At 34.3% G+C, this 24,306-nt stretch overlaps 1 protein-coding gene across 1 annotated transcript in view; it reads left to right on the top strand.

Moving 5' to 3' along the window:
• LOC127709960 (uncharacterized) overlaps positions 1 to 10,135 on the top strand; it is a 33,698-nt gene extending 23,563 nt beyond the window's left edge. The window contains exon 2 of the mRNA XM_052215665.1: positions 9,076 to 10,135. Within this exon, the coding sequence (XP_052071625.1) occupies positions 9,076 to 9,261 (186 nt within the window). The 3' untranslated portion in view covers positions 9,262 to 10,135. The remainder of the gene's footprint in view (positions 1 to 9,075) is intronic.
• Positions 10,136 to 24,306: the final 14,171 nt, after the last annotated feature.

Genomic DNA, 24,306 nt, shown 5'->3' with positions numbered 1-24,306 from the left:
TGACTCCTCATAAGAGTTGTTGCCCAAAAATGACAATTTTTTACTGCTCTTTAAGGTTTTGCCTTTTATCCCTGAAACTATAATAGAACGGTAGAAATTGTAGAAAGCAAAAATTATCAGCAATACAAAAGCTACAAAAATGCCAAATGCTTTGAGATCACGAATTTTGACTGATTTTCTTTTTTGCGAATTTAGCACAATTATCTCGAAAACTGTAACAGATAACAGCAATAGATCTACACAAATGATTATATAATCTAAACCATTGGATGACTCCTTATACATTGTTCTTTAAAATGAGGATTTTTGGCTAGTGTTCGAGTTTTTGCTAATTATCTCGAAAACTATAATTGATAGACAATATCTCTAAACAGCAGAAATAATAAAAATAGAATATCTATAAAATGTGTGTAAGACCAAAACCATTTAACAACTCCTTATATGAATTATTTTCCTCATTTTAGACTAATTTTCGAGTTTTGCCTTTTATCTCTAAAACAACAATTATAGGTGGAAAGAAACTAAACATAAAAAAATGATCAGCATTACGGAATATATTTTTGACAGGTGATCAAAAGACTCTTGATACACACTAAATTGACAAAAGACAATTAAGAGAGATACGTCATCATAACATGTTTGGCTTTAGTAATCCCGTAATAAAAATACAAGTCTACATGTTCATAAATTTTATCACCAATCCAGTAGTCAGAACTGTTGTGGTGATCTGAAATATCATTGCTATATATTAATATATATATATTTCTCTAATTCTTCGTCAATTTATCCCTTTCTGCACCCATTGTATAAAAAAAAATTAATCAACGTGTGGTTCGTTTGATCTCAGTTCTTCATTGGTTAAAATTCGTTTATGACGTCGAATTTTCTTGCTTTCCTCTGAATTTCCTATTGTGACGGCATGAAAAAAGGCGACCATGCCTGATGACGTCACATAGAAAGAACACATCTCTTTGCAGATCATTCAAAAAGAAGGAATAAGTTTGCCTGCATATTGTTTGAAAATCATTAGAGAAACAGATTCCACCACCAAATCTCGTGTAATACGATATTTATCCACTCTCGACAGTCAAATTTTAAATTTTAACTGTCTCGAGTGGATAAATATCGTATCACACTCGATGCAGTGGTAGAATCTATATATATATATATATATATGTTTGTTCTCTGTTTATTTCGGTTTTTATTGCTCTTCCACTACATTTTTTATTTGGCCTTTTAACCCGTTGTGATTCGAGCTCCACTGATGAATCTTATGCAGACGAAGATGCGTTTGACGTACGAAATTATAAGCCTGGTGATTTAATGAGTTTTACAACCACTGGGTCGATGCCACTGCTGGATGACTTTTCATCCCCGTGGGTATCTCAGCTCAGTAGTCAGCACTTTTGTGTGAACATGAAATATCATTGATATGTTCTTTTTCTGTTATTTCACTGTTTATAAAATGTTAAATTACTCTAGATAATGAGGTTTTTCGAACACCAAGACATAGAATACCTAAGCCGTATTTGGCACAACTTTTCCGAATTTTCGGTTTATAATGCCCTTCTTCTTAGTATTTTATTTTGCCTTCTAACTTTTTTGATTCGAGCACCACCGATGAGTCTTATGTAGACGGAACGTGCGTATGGCGTACAAAATTATATGATTGGTATCTGTCTGGTGAGTTTTAGAACTAATGGGTCGATGCAACTGCTAGTGAACGTTTCGTCCTCGATGGTATCACCAGCACAGTAGTCAGCACTTTTGGTTTTTAATGCTCTTCAACTTTGTATTTTATTATGCATTTTAACTGTTGTGATTCGAGCACCACTGATGAGTCTGAGGTAAAGGAAACGTGCGTCTGACGTACCAAATGATAAGCCTGGTGTCGTGAATATGGACAAAAAGTCTCGAGAACGTAATGTAATGTAATTGTTTCGCGGACTTTCGCGCACATTATTGTAATGTTATTTAACGCTATTGTTACGTAGCTACACATCTATAGGATCATAAGCATCTCAACTAACAAGACGTTATTTTCTTTACACAAGCCCAACAATGTTAATAACCATCAAGATATGGTGCCGTGACGAAAACGAAAATAAGATGAGTTCGAAACTCAAAACAGTCCGGGCAGCACATCGACGGGCGGTGATAAAGCTACTAAAGAAAGGAGACCCGGCAGAAGAATCACAAAAAGATGTTGTAAAACAACAATCCATGATGGAGGTAATATAAACCAAGCAAAAGACATTGTCCGATCTTAATTAAAATATTATTGAAATAAGAAGACGAAATCGATAGAGAAAATGAAGAAGAAATTGGACATACAGATAAGATTCATTGAAATTGAGAACTAACATTACATCAAAGATGTAAGTCAGTCCATAAATCAATCTGCTTTAAACACTAAAGCACCATATTTCATGTACACAAACCCAAGCGTGCAAGAACAGTCAAATCCGATAAATTGGAACTTAGAACAAACAAGCGTAAGTCAGTCAAACATGCCAACATTTATGTCGTCTAGTCATTACAAAAAAATGCCTAAACTCAACTTACCCACCTTTGACGGAACCCTACTAGAATGGTCAGCTTTTTGGAATTCATACAATTCTGTCGAACACGTAAATCCCGCATTAAGTGGCGTCAAAGATTTAATTATTTGAAATAGCTGCTTTACGTACAAGCGAGCCTGTTTATACGGGAATGCAAATTACCAGCACAAATTATAACCAAGCAATACAAATTCTACATGAAAGAGATTTGGATAACAATATAAAATCGTTAACGCGTGCATGCAAATCTTGCTAAATTGCCTGCACCAACATCCGGAACTATAAGAGACTGAAATCGTTCAGTGATACAGTAGAAAGTAAGAACTAGAAGGAATGTGGCGATATCAGGAATCCTACGGAAGCCTATTAATACCACTAATTCCCAACTAACTTCCATGTTTTTTCAGACAAAACATTACTCGAAACTACGGTAATGATGATTGGGATAATTTATGTTTACGCAAAGCAAAAACGAAAGACATTTGTATTCAAGAAGCCGCTAACGTCAATCCTACAGAAACCGTTATTATCCCAATCGCATTGTTCGTAACAGAAACGAAAAAAAAAAAAGGTGGAGGTCAACATGATCTATAGATTGCAAAAAACAATTAATATCCCCACAGGCAAAAATAGTAGCCGTCTTTGAGGAACAGGTTTCAGAAAGTAATTTTTTATAACGAAACCTTGCTAGAATAAAGGAAAAATCATTAGGACAGTATTTTTAAGTCCAAAAAATATAGGTTCCCGTTGCTTTTCTTCACGCAGTTTGTACTATCTCCCTTGCCTATCAATTCTGCACTTAGAAATGAGTGTCTCATAACAGCGTAAAAAAGATTTCTCAGTTCCCAAGGGCTAAGGAAAATATGTTATGTTGCCTTTGGTATAATGCAGAGTGCACTAAGTGTCTAGTAAAAACAACCGGCTGCACACATCGACCAATCAGGATTAGCCATACTTTTCATTCGAAAAACTATGTTATCATCATAAAATGGCTGCGCCCATAATATTTATTGGTTGATTGTTACATAAAGATAGTAAGGACAATAGTACACTGAAGAATAAAATGCAATGTTTATTTTGGTCAAAACTCGCATCACCAAAATCAATGTACAAAAGATCACCGATACAAATGTTCGCATGGAAATCGTCAAGGAAAAACGAGTAGGCTTTAGCTGCTTCAGCAATCATAAGGTCTCTGAATGTAAGTCAAAATATAGTTGCCAGTATTGCAGTGAAAAGCATCTTAGCAGCATTTGTCGTTATACTTAACAAATTAGAAATTCCACTTCGAATGAAGATAAACCATGGAGATGTCCTAGGTACTACAAAAACAAAGAGCATCGCTATACATTCTAACTTTACAACACAAACAGAAATTCTATTAAACACTGCCGTAGAGTCCGTTTGGTATCACGATGAAAATGTTATGACTAACATTCTATTCGACGAAGGCGTCCAAAACTCGTTTAATTCTCAAGAATAAGTAGAAAAACTACAAATCAAACCGAATGGTATAGTAAGTATGCAAATTCAGCATTTGGCGGAAAAGTTGACGAGGTACGCTACCAGGAGATAGCGACAATATCAATTGAGATCAAAAGCAAAGAAAGAATTCCAATGGAAGAAATAAGTGTTCCAAGAATTGCCGCAACAATACATACGAAGAAATGTTAACACATCAACAGTTTGTAAACAGTTTGCTCACCCAGTCACTTATGGTGATTCACTACTCGTTGGAGCAGGTTATTACTGGTCTTTAGTACAGGATGAAATCATTTGAGGTAACGGACCGAAAGCGGTTAAATCTAAAATCCGCTACTTGCTATCAGGACCGATGAATACAGGTATTAACACTAGACAATGGAACTCAAAAATGATGAATGTTTTAGTTGAGCATAAACCCGAAGAGTGCGATTTACAGAAATTTTGGGAGACTGAGTCGAGTGGATTACGGACGGACTCTGATGAAAATACAAAAAGCTTACAAAACATAATGATTAAGTACCTACACTCTAGCATAACTTTTCAGGAAAGAAAATATTTCGCCAAAAATCCATGGAAACAGACCACCCAACGTTACCACAAATGAATGTGTAGCAAGAAGAAGGACCATGAATGTTATAGCTAGTTTGCCAAAGACACGGAGATGTTACATTTATACTATAAAGTAATCAAAGAACAGGAGATAAAAGACTTCATAGAAAGGTAATCTGTACAGAAATCAATCACTATATACCGCACCAACCCGTGACGAAGGAATCAAACACAACCATTATAAGAATTGTATAGGACTGCAGTCACCGTGGAATTCATCGAGATTGACCTTGCCTATCTGTAGCGCCACCTTTTTTTAATAAAGTAACAAACATTCTAAAAAGATTTAGATAAGGAAAATATGGAATCACAACAAATATAAAAAAGGCAGTTTTACAGTAACACTTGACAATGAAGACCGAGACGCCACAAGATTCTTCTTGTTGTACGACTCAAATGACCCAACAAGTGACTTGACAATTTACAGATATAGATTTGTACTTTTTAAAGCAACGTGTTCTTCGTTCATTTTGAATGCAGCCAGCGACTCCACTCTGCATATTTTTGTTGATGCAAGTCAGAAAGCATATGGAGCTTCTGTTTACTTGTGCAAAAACAGATTGTGCAGTATCAACAATCGTTGCATCGTTGAAAGTAAGAACTTTACCGAAATTATATTTAATGGCTGCAGTGATCGGAGAAAGACTCGCAAAAGATGTATCGAAAACTTAAGAATAAAAAGAGCAGTATTTCGCAGGGATAGTCAAATAGTTCTATATTGGCCTACCTCAATTTACCGTTAACCGAGTTTGTGTAAAAGCGTATGAGTGATATTAAGGATATACCCGAAACTTACTAATGGAATTATGAACCTACAGAAATGAACCCATCTGACCTGCAATCCTGTGGAATTACTGCATCGCAATTTGAGGATTCGACTTTATGGATCATAGACCACATTGGATAACTGACGAGGATAAATGGCCAATGTGTACCGGACATGTGGAAATTAGCACTCAGGTAGCCAATATCATTGGAACAGAAACGAATAGAATTGACGATAAAAACCCAAGTGATCTGCAAGGAAAATCACAGATCATAGATATGTCCAGGTTTTTCTAATTTACATAAACTTTTAACAATGACTGGATATGTCTTAATATTCGTTAATAATGGTAAGAAACAAAAGCGCACACTGGAATGTCTCACCTGCTTTACTGACCATTGACCATTGATTTTATGTTTAAAGTCTCACAGATAAAGGTTTTACTACAAGTATCACATAAACTAAACATTCTTAAAGATCCATGACCATGAGGTCAAGGTCAAATAAATCTGTCAGACAGACATGCACACCTTACAATTATTCCATACACAAAATATAGTTGACCTATTGCTTATGGTAATTGACAAACAGACTCAAACACAAAAACATTGACCAATGAACCATGAACATGAGGTCAAGGTCAGATGATACCTGCCAGACAGACATGTATACCTTACAATTATTCCATACGTCAAATTCAGCTGACCTATTGCTGTTAGATAGTTTCCATTAAAGACACCATACAAATATCATCAAGCCTCCAGTAAACATAATGGACAAGTTCACAAAGAGAGTTAATCACCCCGACTTATATGTAGATTAGGAATTATAAGAGACGTTATCAAAGGAGTTGATGGACTTATTCTTGCAGCAAAAGTACGGATTTCTAGAGGACTAGTTAGTACACGACTAATTGTGAAGTTATAGAACTATGGTTACTGATAAATAAAGGACTGTTAAGAGAATTTTGTGAAGGAAAGTGAACGTTATAGGAAATCATACAAAAACTTTGCATGTGAAATATTTGTAGAAATCCAATTGTTATGAATATTTATCCTTTTAAAATAACTCAATTCATGTTGTATTTTGAGTCCCCCTTATGTCCAGAATATGGGCCAAATGACTTTAGAACGTAATGTAATTTAATCGTTTCCTGGACTTAATTGTAATGTAACGTAACGCTATTGTTCCGAATCTATAAGATCATAAAGCATCTCAACAAGCAAGACGTTATTTTCTCTTCAGAAGTCAATCAAAGTCAATTACCCTCAAGATACCTGGTATCTTTAAAGAGTTTTACAACCACTGGGTCGATGCAACTGTTGGTGGACTTTTCCTCCCCGAGGGTATCATCAGCCCAGTAGTCAGCACTTTTGTGTTGACATGAAATACCATATTCTCATTTTCTGTTAAAGTACTGTTTATAAAAGGTTAAATTACTCGATATACTAAGTTTTTTCTAACACCCAGGCATATAATGGCATATATGTATTTGGCACAACCTTTCGGAATTTTCGGTTTTTTATGTTCTTCTATATTGTATTTTATTTGGCCTTCCAACTGTTTGAATGTAGCGACTCAGATTAGTCTTATGTAGACGAAAAGCGCTGGTTATTTATATAAGGTTTATTTAGTAAATAAAATAATTTGTAAATCGTGATAATAATGAAATAACAAAATAAAATAATTGTTATGAACAAATTAACTGTTTTTACCCAAGAGAGGCCTCTTTTGTAATTTGAGAATTGCTACCAACTTGTTTAAATTGTAAAGGCATAGGTAAATAGATTTGAAGCATGACTGAATCACAAAACTGAAGGTTTCGATCAGAAAGTATTTGAGACAGTCTAACCCAATTTATTTTGTTGATTCGCATGCTTGTAGTATAAAATTTAAACGGCCGTCTCGAAGTAATTAAATAAAAGACATGCGCAATTGGTGTGTCAGTTCTGTAAAACGATAACAACATTATTTACAAATACCTGGACTGAAAACTATTATTGTGTTTAAATTGTCTTAGAAAACTTCCCGTAATGGTCAACGGATCTGACGACCACGTTATCGCAAGTATTTACCATAGTTTAACTTATATGTTTGGATAGATACGCACATTTTATAATAATACAAGATTTCAAAATGGCCCTCTCGAGGCCATTAGAAAGAGGACAGACTCTAGTTCTGTGCCAGTTCTGTGAAAATGATAGCAAGATTACAAACAAATGCCTGGACTGCAAACTATTACTGTGTGCTAAATGTTCTAATAAACTTCACGCAATGGTAAAAGGAGCTGGCGACCACACTATCGTAAATATAAGAAGTTTGGGGCCCCAACATTCTGTAGAATTAAAGGATTTTAGAAGTATTAAATGTAAGCAACATCCAACTCAAACAGCCTGCTTATTCTGTAGCACATGCGAGCAAGCAGCATGTCCGACCTGTGTTACAAAAGTGCACAAGAAACACAACATAGTAGAATTTCAGGTTGTATATCAACTTAAAGTTGAACGACTGCACTGTGGGCAAGGGAAATTAGAAAACGACTACAAGGAATTAGCAAGGAGAGTCAAAAATTTAGATCACATCAAAACAGAGGAAAACTCAAGAATTTCAAGCATACGAGAAAGCATCCGTGACCGCACATTACTTATAAAAAGTGAAGTTGATGAATGCGCATGTAGCCTTATTTCTGAAGTTGATGTAGAGAATACAAAATTTGACAGGATAATTCAAAACGAACACAGTAAAATTGATAACATTAAGACAAATTTGAATGATCAAAGACTAAAGGCACAAGATATGACAGACTCGAGTGATATGGTAGACTTCTTTGCTAAGATAGTTGATGTCACCAAATCGATAGAGGATTGTTTACCGCCAACCTATCCAATTACAAAAGAACTTCAGTTTCTTCCAGGCTTGATGTTTCACACAAATGTTGTAGGCGAACTTCTACACGAGACAGAAAATCTTGAATATAAACCCAAGTTGGAAATTACTAGGAAATATGTTTCCGAATATGATGTTATACAGTTTCTTGCCTCAGGTCCTGATCATTCGTTGTGGTACAGTAAAAATTTAGATCAGAAGGTACTCGAGAATGTAACACTTGGTGAAGAACAACTTAAAATTGTATCAAGGGAAGAAATCATGGTGTATGGCTTAGCATTCGTTCCTGGTTATGGCCTTCTCTTGTCAACAGATGGAGAGACGCTTAAAATAATTCCAGAAAACAGCGACGAAATTCTTGATTCTCGTTTCGCAGTAGATCCACTAGAACCAAAATGCATTCATGCGACAAAGGATAATAAATTAGCTATCGGTGCAATAAGTAAAGGGCCGCTGTATCCAGCATCCGGGCAACGAGTAGTCATACTGATGGACATGGAGGGAAACAAACTTTCTACATGTGAGTTCAACAACAAAGGGGAACGTTTGTTCACACATCCATGGGGAATAGCGAGTACGACCAATGGAAATGTTTTCATTTTGGACAGAACAGATAGTAATTGTGATGGTAGGTTGGTTGTTTTAAACCGAGACGATGGAAGCGTTATAGATATATACAATGGCCGGAAAGGAGAAGATTTCGTTCCAAGAGGAATAGTGGCAACAGAAGCTGACAACATTATCATAACGGACTGTGATGATCCTGAGGTATCGCTTCATATCTTCAACAATTCTGGAAAGCTGATTTCTTACTACAATACTAGGGACATTGGCATAGAAAAACCGTTTTCAATGACTTTTTCAGCCACTGGACATTTTTACATCGGAGGAACAACGATAAGTGATAGTGGCGAAAAAGCTGAACTGTTTGAGATCGATTTCATTGAAACCTAGTTCTGTTGGCATTAAATTCCTTATAAAATGAAAAACAATTATGTTTTGTACATTTAAAAATAAGAAGATGTGGTATAACTTCCAAAGCGACAACTTTCCACCAGAGACGTTAACAACTATAGGTCACCGTACGGCCTTCAACAATGAGCAAATCCCATACCGTTTAGTCAGCTATAAAAGGCCCCGAGATGACAAATGTAAAACAATTTAAACGAGAAAACTAAAGGCCTGATTTATGTAAAAAAAAAAACAACATTCCGCTAACCTGGGACAGTGGTGTAACAGTTTAACATAAGAACAAACTATAAAAATCTGTTGAAAAGGGCTTAACTCATCAGATCGATACAAAACAGAAAATAAGTAACAAAAACACAGATCGAACGTGGCAGGGTATTCATACACCCATACAACAAAAAAGACACTAAGTACAGATCTGAGAGTACTCGCAGTTACTGACAGCTAGTTCAAAGCCAATAACAACTAGTAAAAAATCAGATATCTAAGACTAAAGTATCAAGCAGTACACAACCAACATCCAATGAATTTAGCGTCAAGACGTCATTAACAGACAGAGAAAAACATGACCTTGTATTAAGCCAAAATACAGGTGTTGACAGATTGTAGAACCGTGAATGTGCATATGTATATGTATATGTATATGTATATAACAAAAATATTAGTTTGATTTTAATTTACTGATAGCAAAATTAATATTCATACCAATAAATACAATATTTAAAGATCTAATGACAGTGTTGATTTGGTAACCTTTTAGAATAAGTTTATTTAAAGGATCGATTAGTTGACCTGGATCGTACGAAAGCCGAAAAGGATCATTCATATTTTAAAATTCAAAATTCAAAATTCAAAAATCCTACACTAATCTATCATGTTTCCTTACGCTTACGAAAAGCCAACAAAGATCATACTTTGATATACTACTGAAAGCTATGTTATAAAGTTTGTTAAGAACACGAACCCATTAAAACACGGCAAAGGGTCCGCAAAACTTTCAACGGGATGCATACAACTTTACCATTCGAAACCCTTGGTAAAACAGCGTCCTTGCAAGCAGCAACCCTCTATCAAGAAAATTGGATAGGAAGCCCTATAATATCGTATCGTATCGTATATATATATATATATATATATATATATATATATATATATATATATATATATATATATATTCAATGTGCAGGCGCAGCTGAAATGTCGCTTCACTGAAATGGAAAGTTCACACTGGGAAAATTGAAATCATCGCTTTTTCGTAAAGTTTTAGATGTCAACCAACCCTCGTTTTCACGTTATGAATGTAATGCAGACTTAACTGTACATGTGGTATCGTTATTTTAGGTTCATTGATATGTATTTAAATAACCTAAGTCGACGAACTCTGATTGTTTCATCTATGTCGCGAATTAGATGTAAAGTTAAGATAAATCACAGTTATTTTCATTTTAATTGAGAAGCTCTTGTTTAAAGTATGTATCTTAATAATAAAGGTGCGTCTCTTACTATTTTTAGTTTTGACTTTGGTATAGAAATATGGTCATCCCTTGGTCTTCATCCAAGCGGCAGTAAAACGCTTGTAAACTCGAGGACTTTTTGGTGTGCGGGACGCATAAATTCGCAGTCACGCCCGGTCATACTGGGGACGTTTAATCCGATGTTTCGTGTAGAGAGAATGCCTTGCTCTCTGCAACAACTTTTGAGGTGTCTTGTTGCAAGGGAAAATTTCTGTCCTATCCAATATATCCTTATTTCCAGTGGCATTCAAAATTTCTCGCCCTTCATCTAGGGGGTCAATCGCCTATTACAGGACCTACTCTTTGTTATTTTTCTCTCGTCATGAATATGCATGAAATATTTGCCACTAGAGGTTAAGCAAACAGCAAGCCAATTGATTTGAGAATGCAGATCAGTAGCTAAAAATTAATTAGTTCACAATAAGATGGCTAGTGCGGTGCATCGATATGATATACTAGAATTGTTATAAATATATGATATATAAGAAAAATTGCACAAAAAGCAGCAATAATAAGATGTAATAAAGTTTGTATTTCTCCCTTATGGACACTCGTATGACATACAGTCAAAAACACCTAAGGGGCGAAGATTAAAGGGCTACCACACAATTAAATTTCAAATAAACATGTATATGTAAATGCTCTTTTGTTCCGACGTTGGAAAGTTCCGGGCGGAAAGAACTAACTAGCCGAAAAGTTCCGGAGGAACTTATTAACTAGTTACTTTGTTCTTCCTCTGGTTTAAAAGTTCCACCGGAACAAAGTGACTAGTTGAAAAGTTCCAACGGAACATATCAACTAGTTAGAAAGTTCCTTTTTGCCAAATTAGTCAAAACCGGAACTAACAAACTAGCCCCAAAGTTCCAACGGAACTTATCAACCAGGCAGAAAGTTCCATTTGGAGAATTGATGCAAAGTAAAAGCGCAACATATTATATTTGAACCTTTCAAAGGGAAACCAAGATACTGAATATACCATATTTCGTCCTTTTTGTAGAAAGAGGGGGAAGAATGAGTATCAGTATATAAAAGAGCAAATCATTAATTTACAAGAATACCCAACGCACTGAAAGGGGTTTCTTTGGGGACAAATATGCAAAATTTAAGTTGTATTTCATAGCTCACATAAAACGGAATAAGTTGCATTATCATGCAAATTTAGTATTCATAGTACCCTCAAGAGAGGGAAGAATACCCCCTCCTCATGTGGTTCTTTGCATCAATTCTCCAAATGGAACTTTGTGACTGGTTGATAAGTTCCGTTGGAACTTTTGGGCTAGTTTGTTAGTTCCGGTTTTGACTTATTTGCCAAAGAGGAACTATGTGGCTAGTTGATAAGTTCCTTTTTCCGGAACTTTTCGACTGCACTCGGAATAAAACAACTAGTTGGAAAGTTCCATCGGAACGAAATAACTAGTTGAAAAGTTCCGCCGGAACAAAGTAACTGACGGAACATAGTGGCTGTTACGTATACATATATATGACCAAACTCCGAAACAGTGGTGACATCTGGCTACGAAATATGACCCGAACGATAACGCTGTATGGAGTTTGATATATGACAATAACCTTGTGCGTTTCAAATGACTTGATTATGAATTTTATTTACAATAGTTTACCTTATATAAGATATAAAGGTAATTTTGAACACACGAAAGTTGTAAATCGTTCTCCTGTTTTTAAACAGTCACCCATAATTACTGCAACGCAAGTTTTATCGTATACATGTTAAAGTTGAATGTCGTTTTAATCTTTTAATACGACCGCAGGTAGTATTTGATAGACCTTTTCAACAATTGTGTACATCTACAATTGACAACGACTACGACAGGTAAGATGTAAGTGGTCGTCTCAAAAGTTGTGTTGATTGCATATATTAGTTACCTGTAACTGAATTGAAAAAAAAGTGTTTGCCTATATGTATTTATACCACAACGATATTTTTCTTGTTTTGGTTGTACAGCATTTGTTGATTTAAATTCACTTTTATTTTTAAATTGAGTATGAATGAAAGGGAGGTATTTAATATCCTTTCAATCAAATTAGAAATTATGATTCTAGCTTCCCATGTAACCCCCTCCCCCCAGGGTGACTGGGGAATATAAATATGGTTTCTTAGGTCTTCTTCAAACCGGCAGTAAAACTTTTGCGAAAATGGAGAGTCCGTTTGGCTGTGCGGGATGTATAAGTACGCAGCCACGTCCAGTCAGAATGGGGACGTTAAATCCGATGCCTCGTGTAAAGAGAGTGTAACGCTCTTTGTATATGTTAAGAACCCTTTCAACAACAGGTCGAGGGCTCCGCAAGTGGCCTGTTGCAAGACTAAATTTCTGTCCCTTAGCAATGTACCCTCATTTACCAGTTGCAGTCCAAATTTCCCCGATCTTCACCCTAGACTGTCTCTATTACAGGACCTACGATATTGTAAGTATTGTTAATTTGTTCTCGTCCTGAACAAGCATGAAATATTTGCCAATGGACGTAAAGCAACCAACAATCAATCAATCCTATGTAAAACTGGGAAAATGAGAAAAAAATTGAGTAGAAAAAAATAATGTTTAATTTAACATTTTTTTTACGTCTATTGACAAAGTATATTATTTTTGGCCTCGGGTGCCGCCATAATGTACTTTATACTTCGTAGTTTTTTAATTCACCAATGTTATGTTCTAATCAAATCTGTATCCAGTGACAATTTTTACAGGTCATTTAGATATTTGTCCTATTTCATATTTTGGTTATACTTTTTTAGTTCTAAAAGTACAAAATAGACTTGGACAATATTAAGAAGAAAAAAAAAACGGATAATGGACACGCCACGAATAAAGCATAAAATCACACAATGCAACACATAAAACAGGCATTCAGAATTACCGCGTGATCTTTAATACTGTCGTGGAATCATCAACAAGCAGTAAGATCTGAACGGCTACGACAAAAGGAAAAAGATGAAATATAAGGCCGCAGCATAATATTGTTAACTAAAAATTTTACCGAGAAAAAGGATATACCATTGACCGACATATATCGGGGTTGGGACAGGTGCGTAACATATGCGGCGGGGGTTTTACTTATTTAATTGGACCGAAAACCTTCCCCTATGTTTGGTCAGAGGTAAAATAAAATATACCATAGGGACGCATGGTAAAACTAGATAAGTGTAGAAAACCGAAGCGTAGATAAACACAAAGAAAAGTCAAGAAACATAAACAAATCCGGGGACAAGAAAAAAGGTAAATTTCTCAAAGAAAACAAAGTTATAAGAAAAAACAAAGTTATATGAAAAAACAAAGACCCCGTAAAACTTGGATCAACGCAACGACTCCGACAGGTTAAGGGGTTCTAGCTTCGTGCGAGACACTCGACGTGTAAAGGTCATGTTGGGGAACGGTGAAATGTATCAATAACAAAGGGACAACATCTGATGTCATTCGGGACGAAAACAACTATATATAATAACGATAATAATATTCAATATGTACAATAAGTATTACAGTAGTGAAGGTCTGCTGTGAAACGCAACCTCTACAATGGTCACAAGTATGTTTTGGGCGAGTTACTGACGGACAAATAGTCACGTGACTATGTCTTCTCCGTATCTTTGTTACTATGGGGATAATAAAAAGTAGAATCATAAAAAGCATTCCAAAAACGAGTTAATGGCTATTGGCAAGCGGTGCAGTCTTCCATGGAAAACTCGAACATTTAATAATCATAAAACTGAATGGAACGCAGGATTCGGATGTGAATAGATAGCAGTAGATATTTTTAGGTAAATGTATTCAAATTATAAGTATTATATGAGAGAAAAAAAGCATAGAAAATAGCTATTTGCTCGATATCCGTTCTTTTTCAAAATAATACCGTTCAAACTGAATATAAAGGCATGTTATACCTGAATGATTTTTATCTTTGATACGACCCCTCCATTTCACCTGTAAACTGCAGGTGTCATTAGTTGGTGTCGAGAGTTGTTGAAAAGGTCTAATATGTTATGGTGTTGTCTGCGTCTGCGTCTGAAGACATTTTGGTTCGCAGACAATAACTTGAGTATAAGTTCATCGATCTCTATGAAATTTTAGCACAAGGTTCCATACCAGTAAAGGATAGTTGGGATTATTTTTGATGGCTATTTTCCTTGCGGTTTTGTAATTAGAAGCCAAAAAAGGTCAGTTTTACTGGTTCATGGAAAATAAATTGGTTCGCAGACAATAACATAAGTGTAAGTGTATGGATGTGTACGAAATTTTAGTACAAGGTTCCATACCACAATAGGAGGGTTTGGATTGATTTTGGGGGTTATTGTCTCAGCTGTTTTGTAATTAGGGGCCAGAAAGGGGCCAAAACAACTATTTGTCTGGTTTTAAGACAATAACTTGAGTATAAGAGATATTTCTGAGGTCAAAATTTTAACACAAGGTTCCACACCACAATAGGAAGGTTGGGATTAATTTTGGGGGTTATTGTCATAGCTGTTAAGGAATTAGGGGCCAAAAAGGGTCTAACAAAAACAATTTCTTGTCAGGTTCACAAAAATTACTTGAGTATAAGTGTATGGATCTCTATTAAATCTAAGCACACGGTTCCATAGCACAATAGGAAGGTTTGGATTTATTTTGGGGGTTATTGTCGTAGCTGTTTAGGAATTAGGGGCCAAAAACAAGCATTTTTCATGTTTCAGGACAATAATTGGTGTATAAGAGTATAGATTTCTATGAAATTTTACTAAAAGGTTTCATACTTCAAAAGGAAAGTTGGGATTGATTTTAAGGGTCATGGCCCATACCGTTTAATAATTAGGGGTCGAAAAGGGGCCGAAAACAACTATTTTTCTGGTTTGCAGGCAATAACTTGAGTAGAAGTGTATGGATTTCTATTCAATTTTAGCACAAAGTTCCATACCACAATAGGAAGGTTGGGGTTTATTTTGGGGGTTATTAAAGTAGATGTTTAGGAATTAGGGGCCAAAAAGTACCTAACAAAAACAATTATTTGTCTGGTTCACAGACGATAACTTGAGTATAACATATATAGATCTATATTAAATTTAAGCACAAGGTTCTATTCCACAATAGGAAGGTTGGGATTTATTTTGGGGGTTATTGTTGTAGCTGTTAAGTAATTAAAGGACTAAAAAGGGGTCAAACACAAGCATTTTTCATGTTTCAGGACACTAATTTGTTTATTTAGAGTATGGGTTTCTATGAAATTTTACTACAAGGTCCCATACTTCAAAAGGAAAGTTGGGATTGATTTTAAGGGTCATGGTCCAAACTGTTTAATAATAAGGGGCTGAAAAATGGCCAAAAAAACTTGGATTTTCTGATTTCTGGACAATAACTTGAGTATACATTTGTAAGCCTATTTATTGTTATTTAATTGTGCCACAAGGTGTTATACCATAAAATAAAGTATAGGATTGATTTTAGGGGTTATGACCCGATTAGTATAGTTAAAAGGGGCCAAAACCAATACTTTGTATAAATTGCTTATTTTTTTAGCAATTTCGATGGGGTTTAATTCAAAAGACTTGAATTCTTGGGAGTCTTTAATATGCTGAATCTAACTGGGTATTTAATATTTGGATTTTAGGGTCTGTTATTGAAATGATTCATATTAAGGTCTTAAGGGTCCAAAATTAAACTTTGTTTGATTTCTTTAAAAATTAAAGTAATGGTGTTCCTTGATATGCTGAATCTCACTGTGTTTTTAGATTTTTTTAATTTTGAGGCCTGTCTTCAAATTGGTCCACATTAAGGTCCAAAGGGTCCAAAATACAACTTTTTTTTATTTAAAAAATAAATTGAATTCTTTGATATGCTGAATCTAAACGTGTATTAAGATTTTTGATTTGGGGCATGGTCGACCCACATTAAGGCCCAAAGGGTCCAAAATTAAACTTTTTTTGACTTAGGAAAAAAAAAGAATGGTTGGGATTCTTTGATATGCTGAATCTAAGTGGTATTTAGATATTTGATTTTTTGGCACAGTATTCAAGATGGTCCAAATTGGGGTCCAAAATTGAACATTGTTTGATTTCATCAAAAATTAAATTGTTTGTTTTATTTGATATAGTCAATTCATCAGTGTTTTAGATTTTTAGATTTTGTGCTTGGTTTTCAAATTTGGTCCAAATTTGGGTCCAAAATTAAACTTTGTTTGATATCTTCAAAAATTAAATCATTGGTGTTCTTTAATGTGTGCAATCTAACAGTGTTTTAAATTTTTGATTTTGGGCCCGTTTTTCAAACTGGACCCCTTTAAGGTCCAAAGTATCTAAAACAAAACTTAGTTTGATATTAACAAAAAATGAAACAATGTAGTTATTTGATATGTTGAATCCAACCATGTATTTAGATTTGAATATTGGTCCATAATTAGTAAATGTCTAATTTTAAAATTATTTAAGAACTTATCTACATTCATTCTGTGTCAGAAACTATGCTATTATTACATATTTGCTCAGAATCTAAATTCAGAGATGCTATTGGACAATTAACAGAAATTTTAAGTTGGGTCATAGTTGCATCATATCTAATTTTAGAGAACTATTTTTATGGTTTACATCACTGGTTCATGGAAAATAAATTGGTTCACAGACAATAACTTTAGTATAAGTATATGGATGTGTAAGAAATTTTAGCACAAGGTTCCATACCACAATAGGAGGGTTGAGATATTAAATAGCTAATCAAGCTCTACATTTATAGATTTATTATAGAAATGGTTAATTGAGTCATAGTTTAAAATAGATTTGCTGATTCAGATATATTAATTGTGGTTATAATTGTGTATGCATTGTGTTCTATTTAAAGATTATTAACATGTTTGAATATTTTCTTATGGTTGAAAATTCCCTTGGAAATTAAAATAGACCTTTGTCCATCTGTTGAAGTGGAAGTGTAGGTAAGTGAAGTTTTTAAATACATTTGTGCCATACATTATGTTATGTTACATCTTAATAAAAACAAGAATGTGTCCATAGTACACGTATGCCCTACTCGCACTATCATTTTCTATGTCCAGTGGACCGTGAAATTGAGGTCAAAACTCTAATTTGACATTAAAATTCGAAAGATCATATTATAGGGAACATGTGTACTAAGTTTCAAGTTGATTGGACTTCAACTTCATCAAAAACTTCCTTGACCAAAAACTTTAACCTGAAGAGGGACAAACGGACGGACGGACGAACGAACAGACGCACAGACCGAAAACCATAATGCCCCTGTACTATCGTAGGTGGGGCATAAATACGTTATTTTTAGATAATAGTCTATTTTTATTAAAGGATATATTTCATTACAATACATTGTGTAGATAAAGCTGTTGACATTGATAGATAAGTTGCAGATATTAGTTTGTGACAAACAAAAGATAAAATATTGGAACCTATTAATTACAATTATAAAGTTTGATTACACTAAGTGTTTTTATATGATCTAAATTTTATTCGCCTTCTTTAATTTTTGTTGTTGTTTGTTTTCCAGTATGATAACTGTGAAATACCATGCCCAGACTGAAAAGAAAATCTACATTAATGATAAGAAATGATCGTAAAATCAATTACACAATTAAAATTGGAGTGACAGATTTATTTGAAAATTTTGTGTTTCCTAAGTGTTGTTGATGATAAGCTCTGTAGGGATGTATAAATATAGTTTGAAATTTACTGTTCATTATTAGATATTTTAAAGACATTGTATTAATGATAAATGATATTTTCGAAATTATTCGTTTCTTTTCTTTGGTAAATTGTTTGAAGAATTTTGTGGTAGGTTTGTTTGTTATTCTTTATAAACCAATTTTCTGAATGCTATATATATTTTTATGCCCCCGCCGTAGCGGAGGGGGCATTAAGTTTTACCCTTGTTCGTCTGTACGTCCATCCGTACGTCCCAAAATTGGTTTCCGTTCTCTAACTTTAGTTTGCCTCAACCAAATACTATGAAACTTATACACAATGCTGATTACCACAAAACACAGATCAAGTTTGAATTTGGGTGGCGTCACTTTTACCGTTCTAGAGATATGCCCCTTTACAAATGGAAAAATTGCTGAATTTTTTGTTTCCGTTCTCTAACTTTAGTTTGCCTCAAACAAACGTTATGAAACTTATGCACAATGCTGATTACCACAAAACACAGATAAAGTGTGAATTTTGGTGGCTTCACTTTTACTGTTCTAGAGTTGAGCCCCTTTACAAATGGAAAAATGCTGAATTTTTCGTTTCCGTTCTCTAACTTAAGTTTGCCTGAACCAAATGTTATACACAATGCTTATTACCACAAAACTCAGATCAAGTACAAATTTGGGTAGCGTCACTTTTACTGTTCTTAAATTATGTCCCTTTATAACGTTATATGCAAGCGGGGATATCATCTGCGTCCCATGCACATTCCCCATTTTTTTTTTGATGAAGCGAACTCCTTTAAAAACTAAGCTTATATTGTCTGTTAATAAACATGTTTTTAGATTTTTGATTCTGGGCCCAGTTTTCAAGTTGATCCAAATCTGGGTCCAAAATTAAACTGTGTTTGATTTCAACATAAATTGAATATATATGGGGTTCTTTGAAATTCTGAATCTAAACCTGTAATTAGAATCTGGATTTTTGGGCCCAGTTTTCAAGTTGATCCAAATCAGGGTCCAAAATTAAACTTTTGTTTGATTTTAACAAAAATTGAATTTATGGGGTTCTTTGAAATGCTGAATCTAACAAGGTATTTAGATTTTGGATTTTGGACTCCGTTATAAAATTGGTCCACATTGAGGTCCAAAGGGTTATAAATTAAACTTTTGTTTGATTTCTTCAAAAATTGAATTCTTGGGGTTCTTTGATATGCTGATTCTAACCATGTACTTAGATTTTGGATATTGGACTATAATAGGTAAATGTCCAATTTCAAAATTTTAAGTTCTTAGACCACATTCATTTCGTGTCACAAACCTATGCTGTGTCAAATATTCAATCACAATCCAAATTCAGAGCTGTTTTAAGCTTAAATGTTGTGTCCATACTTGCCCCAACTGTTCGGGTTTGACCTCTGAGGTTGTATCAAGCTGCGTCCAGCGGAGCATTTTATTCTCATTGCTTACATCCACTTCATTTGAACTTTGGTGGATAGTTGTCTCGTTGGCAATCATACAACATCTCCTTATTTTTAAAATGACAATTCTGTTTCTTTTCGTATCAAATTGATCAAAATCAAACCAGAACTGACACAACAATATCGTTTTAAAATACCGTTGTTTTGAATGAAATACACACAGTAACCTGGAAACAGTATACCTAATGTCAATATATATGTTCCTGCAGTAGTAAACGTAAAATTTTAGGTTACGAATAATTATAAGACAAGTGAATTTGTGTGTTGAAGTAGAAAGACGTTGGCATGTTCGTTTTTTATGCAATTGAAAATTTTAGGATATTATTAATATTTATATAAAAGTAAGAATATACCAAGGGGGTAATTCGCAACATTTACAAGTCGAAGAAAAAAGACAACCCAAAAAAAACCAAAAAAAAAACCCAACAGATTCAGTCCACAAAACTTTACACAGAAACTAAGAATTGAGCACTCTAACATTCATCTTAGAATAAGTAAAAACTGTGTCATTCAACTCTCAGTTTTCAACTTTATCCACATATGTTCAGAAAATAAACAGGTGTCTTCTATTCCGTCCGTAATTTATCGGGAAACTAAAATTAACTTTTTTAATTATCTGTAGAGACTCTTCCCTAACAAAAAAAAAAAAAAAACAGAGCTTATAGAAAAAAAAGAAAATTATGTGACACTTGTTACTGCAATTAAATATTAGGTGGAAAGGAAAGAGAGGTGAAATGAGTTAAGACTCTTTTGTTTATCCACGAGGATCTCGCACGTTCAGTTCTATTCTTTCAACTTGTTGAAAATTTTACAAGCTTTGCAGGAGCCTGTTGTTCAGTGGTTGTCATTTGTTCATGTTTTCGTAAAATATTTTGTTATGAATCAGGCCGTTGATTTTCTCGTTTGAATTGTTTCGCATTTTTCATGTCGGAGCCATTAATAGCAGACTATACGGAATGGGTTTTTCTCATTGTTGAAGGACGTATGGTTGCCTATAATAATTGCTTACATCCACTTCATTTGAACTGTGGGTGGTAGTTGTCTCATTGGCAGTCATACCACATCTCCTTATTTTTATATTATATTAATAAAAAAGCAATGCATTTGCATTATATAGAGGCTATATTCGTATGGCACTACACTAGGTACACCCGTATAGCATTACATTATGAACAGTCTCCTTCTATTACACTCGGTACATTCTTATAAAATTACATAAGGTAAATTTGTTTAGCATCATACTGAGTACTATACTGGATACATTCTCATAACATCGCTTTTGGTACATTCTTATAGCATTACACCTGTACATTTTAAGCATTATACTATACACAATGCTATAGCATTTCACTATACAAAATGCCATAGCATTACACTATACACAATGCTATGGCATAACACTGGTAAATGCAATAGGAACGTCGATCTTAAAGTATCATGTAGGTGTATGTTTTCATCTTGAATATGCATAAAATATGTGCTCCGGGAAGTTATACCAAAAACTCCGATCTGTTCTATTTTGTTAACATTTATATGCGAGGTTTTCTTTTGACCTTATTACAGCCATAAAAATTCTCAAGATAAAATGAAATCAACACGTTATAAATTTCATGCGTCCGAAGCGCTTTTCTGGATTTACCTTCATCAGGAACGTTCAAAACCGAATATTTGAAAGCCAAGGATGTTTAAGAAACGAAACAGCTGAAGAGCCATATTATGCAGATGTATTTTTCTTATTTCTTGGAAACCGTGCATGTGGATTTTTAACAAATAATGGTGCAAGACATATTTTCCTTTGTTACAGAAACTCCATTTAGAAAACCTTATATCATGCTTGTCGTGTAGTTGAAGAAAAGGGAAAGCGATCAAGACTGGAAATTCTGTAAAAAAAAATTGTCACGTGCATGTGTGTGAACCAGACAAATAAAATGGGTTTTGATGTAGATTATATTGCGCGCAATACCTCGAATAGCAACGGAAATGGTGAGGATGAAAAGATGCAGAAAATTAGGTTTACTTTTTTAAATAAAACATGCAGAAATAAGATGAAAAAAAGAGGTGTATACGCGATCCCAATATTATAACCGATTAATTGGATTTGTATAGAATTCTTCTGTCAACGCTGTATTAACCGGGACAAATTCAAACTCGATATTTGATTCATTAAAATGAGAACAATACAAGCATTACAATAAAGGTGCTGAAACCGGTCTAATATAGAAAAGATGAAGTTAAAGCCTACAGTAACTTTCTTTCACTTGCAGTATATTTATTTGCCAACTTGCATTTTTTTGGCGGTAGATATATCCTTGAAAATTAGTCCGTTTATTTCCTTATCATTTTATTACGCTTGAGAATTTGCAATAGTTAGGAAAATGGGTGATACACACTCACGATTTTGTTACGACACTGTACAGTATAATATAATTATAGCGTAGAAGTTGTGGCGACGTTGCTGTATACATCAATAACGTCGCCGAATATTTTTCCCGCTAAAAATCAAACTTCCACAGGAAATAGCTTCAAAACTAGAACTGTTGCTAAGGACTTTCTTTGCACCAATGGATTCGTCGTTCATTTTTGAATCGTATATCAATTATCAAAAAAAGTTCTAGGGACCAACAAAATAGAAAATCTTGATAATGAATATCTGCTTTTTAAGATTTTCCCTGTGTATCCTTTGTAGTTTTGGTGTATCATGCTGTAAATTTCAACAGCTCGTATCTCAAAAACGTAAACGGTTACTCCCTTTTTTATTTTATTTTCTGGTGTAATTTTACAGGCAGAATCCATATGTGAAATTTAAAAAAGTTCTGTTGAGTAGTTAATTTAATGTAGTGTTTTATTATATAATTGAGCGGAGATTCCGTGTCCATAATGCCGTTTTTAACAACAAGAACCAAATAACCATCCAACACAAGACGAAGAAAAATATGCAAACTGCTGAATGGATTTCGATAAAATTGTACATGTGGGCTATAATATGATCATATTCATGATGTTAAACGGTCACGATAAATAGCATGTCAGTTCGAAGTCTAGCGGCCATTTACGAAATTGCGTAGAGCTACAAGATTTAAAAATTCGAGAACACAAATATTAAAGCAAGCACTTCGATATTGTAATATTTTCACATAAATTATGATAAGAATTTGTCAACTCAACATTAAAATGTGATTTATTATATTTTACGAACGAATATTTAGTATATATTTTTACACCTGAGAATAATTCTCATTGACTACACCGAAAAGCGGATGCAATTAAAATATATTTTTGTGTTGTATAAATGAAGATGGTGCACAATTTCCCACAAAAAGATTAACCTTCAATCTAAATCGAGGCAAACAGTTTTAATAGATATCATTTTATGAGTTATGGAGGCAATTTGTTCAAGTCGAGTGTGCACTCTTCTTCCGAAGAGAATTCGTCGAACCCCCTTGCTGGAATGGGCATTTGGAATAGATACCAAATTTAAGCTTCATAATATATGAAAACATTCTGTTTTTAAATGAAATATGTAGTAAGCCACGTTTATTTACTAGCAGGTGGGGATTCAGTGCACCTGCACCCCCCGCTAAAAAAGAAGAAAATGTGTAATAAAGGTAAATTTACAGCCAATTTTGCGTCAAAATAAGGTCAAAATAAGATCCACTAATTCCTTATTCTAAGGAGCGCCCCCACCCTTTCCCATCTAACATCAAAGCCTGGATCTGCGTCTAACCTTTGACCTTTAAAAATGTTCAGATCAGTTTAGCATGAGGTAAGTTTTAAACGTGACCTACTGGCGGTATATATAAGATCAAGTGATAAGATTAAGATAATATGTTTAGTGTTTGGATTTCAACTGCAATAACACAGGATTATTTTTCTTGCTTTGAGAGTTTTGAATTTTGAATTTTGAATTTTGAATTATGAATGATCCTTCTCGGCTTTCGTAGGATCTCATTTAAATTTTCGGGCTCGGTAAACAACATCTCCGTAAAATTTAGGATGTGCAATCCCTTTTGAAATAAACTTACAAGCCAAATCTTTGTATCTATGGAAGAATTTAGTAAAGGTTTTAAGAATTTTGTGTTAACGAAATCCCTGACTTAATAATATAACAGTAATACATAGATTACGTTCATTGAAATCCAAAACGTCATAACAGACACGGTCATAGCGAACGAGTTGTGATATATAAACACCGTACGAGGGTGCCAAAGGAATATCACCATCCAAAAAAAGGAAAATTAACAATAGGCTATGGAACGCCACAGCTGTATTATGGGGTATCTTTCGTCTTTACATAATATGGTTTTGACATTACGTAATGATGTTTTGATATCACTCAATATGGAATAGTCATTACTTAATGCTATTTCCATATTACATGATATGGTTTCGTATTGACCAGATAGTGT

The sequence above is a fragment of the Mytilus californianus genome, unplaced genomic scaffold (genome assembly GCF_021869535.1).
Source record: "Mytilus californianus isolate M0D057914Y unplaced genomic scaffold, xbMytCali1.0.p SCAF_7, whole genome shotgun sequence".
NCBI lineage: Eukaryota > Metazoa > Mollusca > Bivalvia > Mytilida > Mytilidae > Mytilus > Mytilus californianus.
Note: the sequence above shows the minus strand (reverse complement) of the source record. Positions and strands in the feature narration are given on the sequence as shown.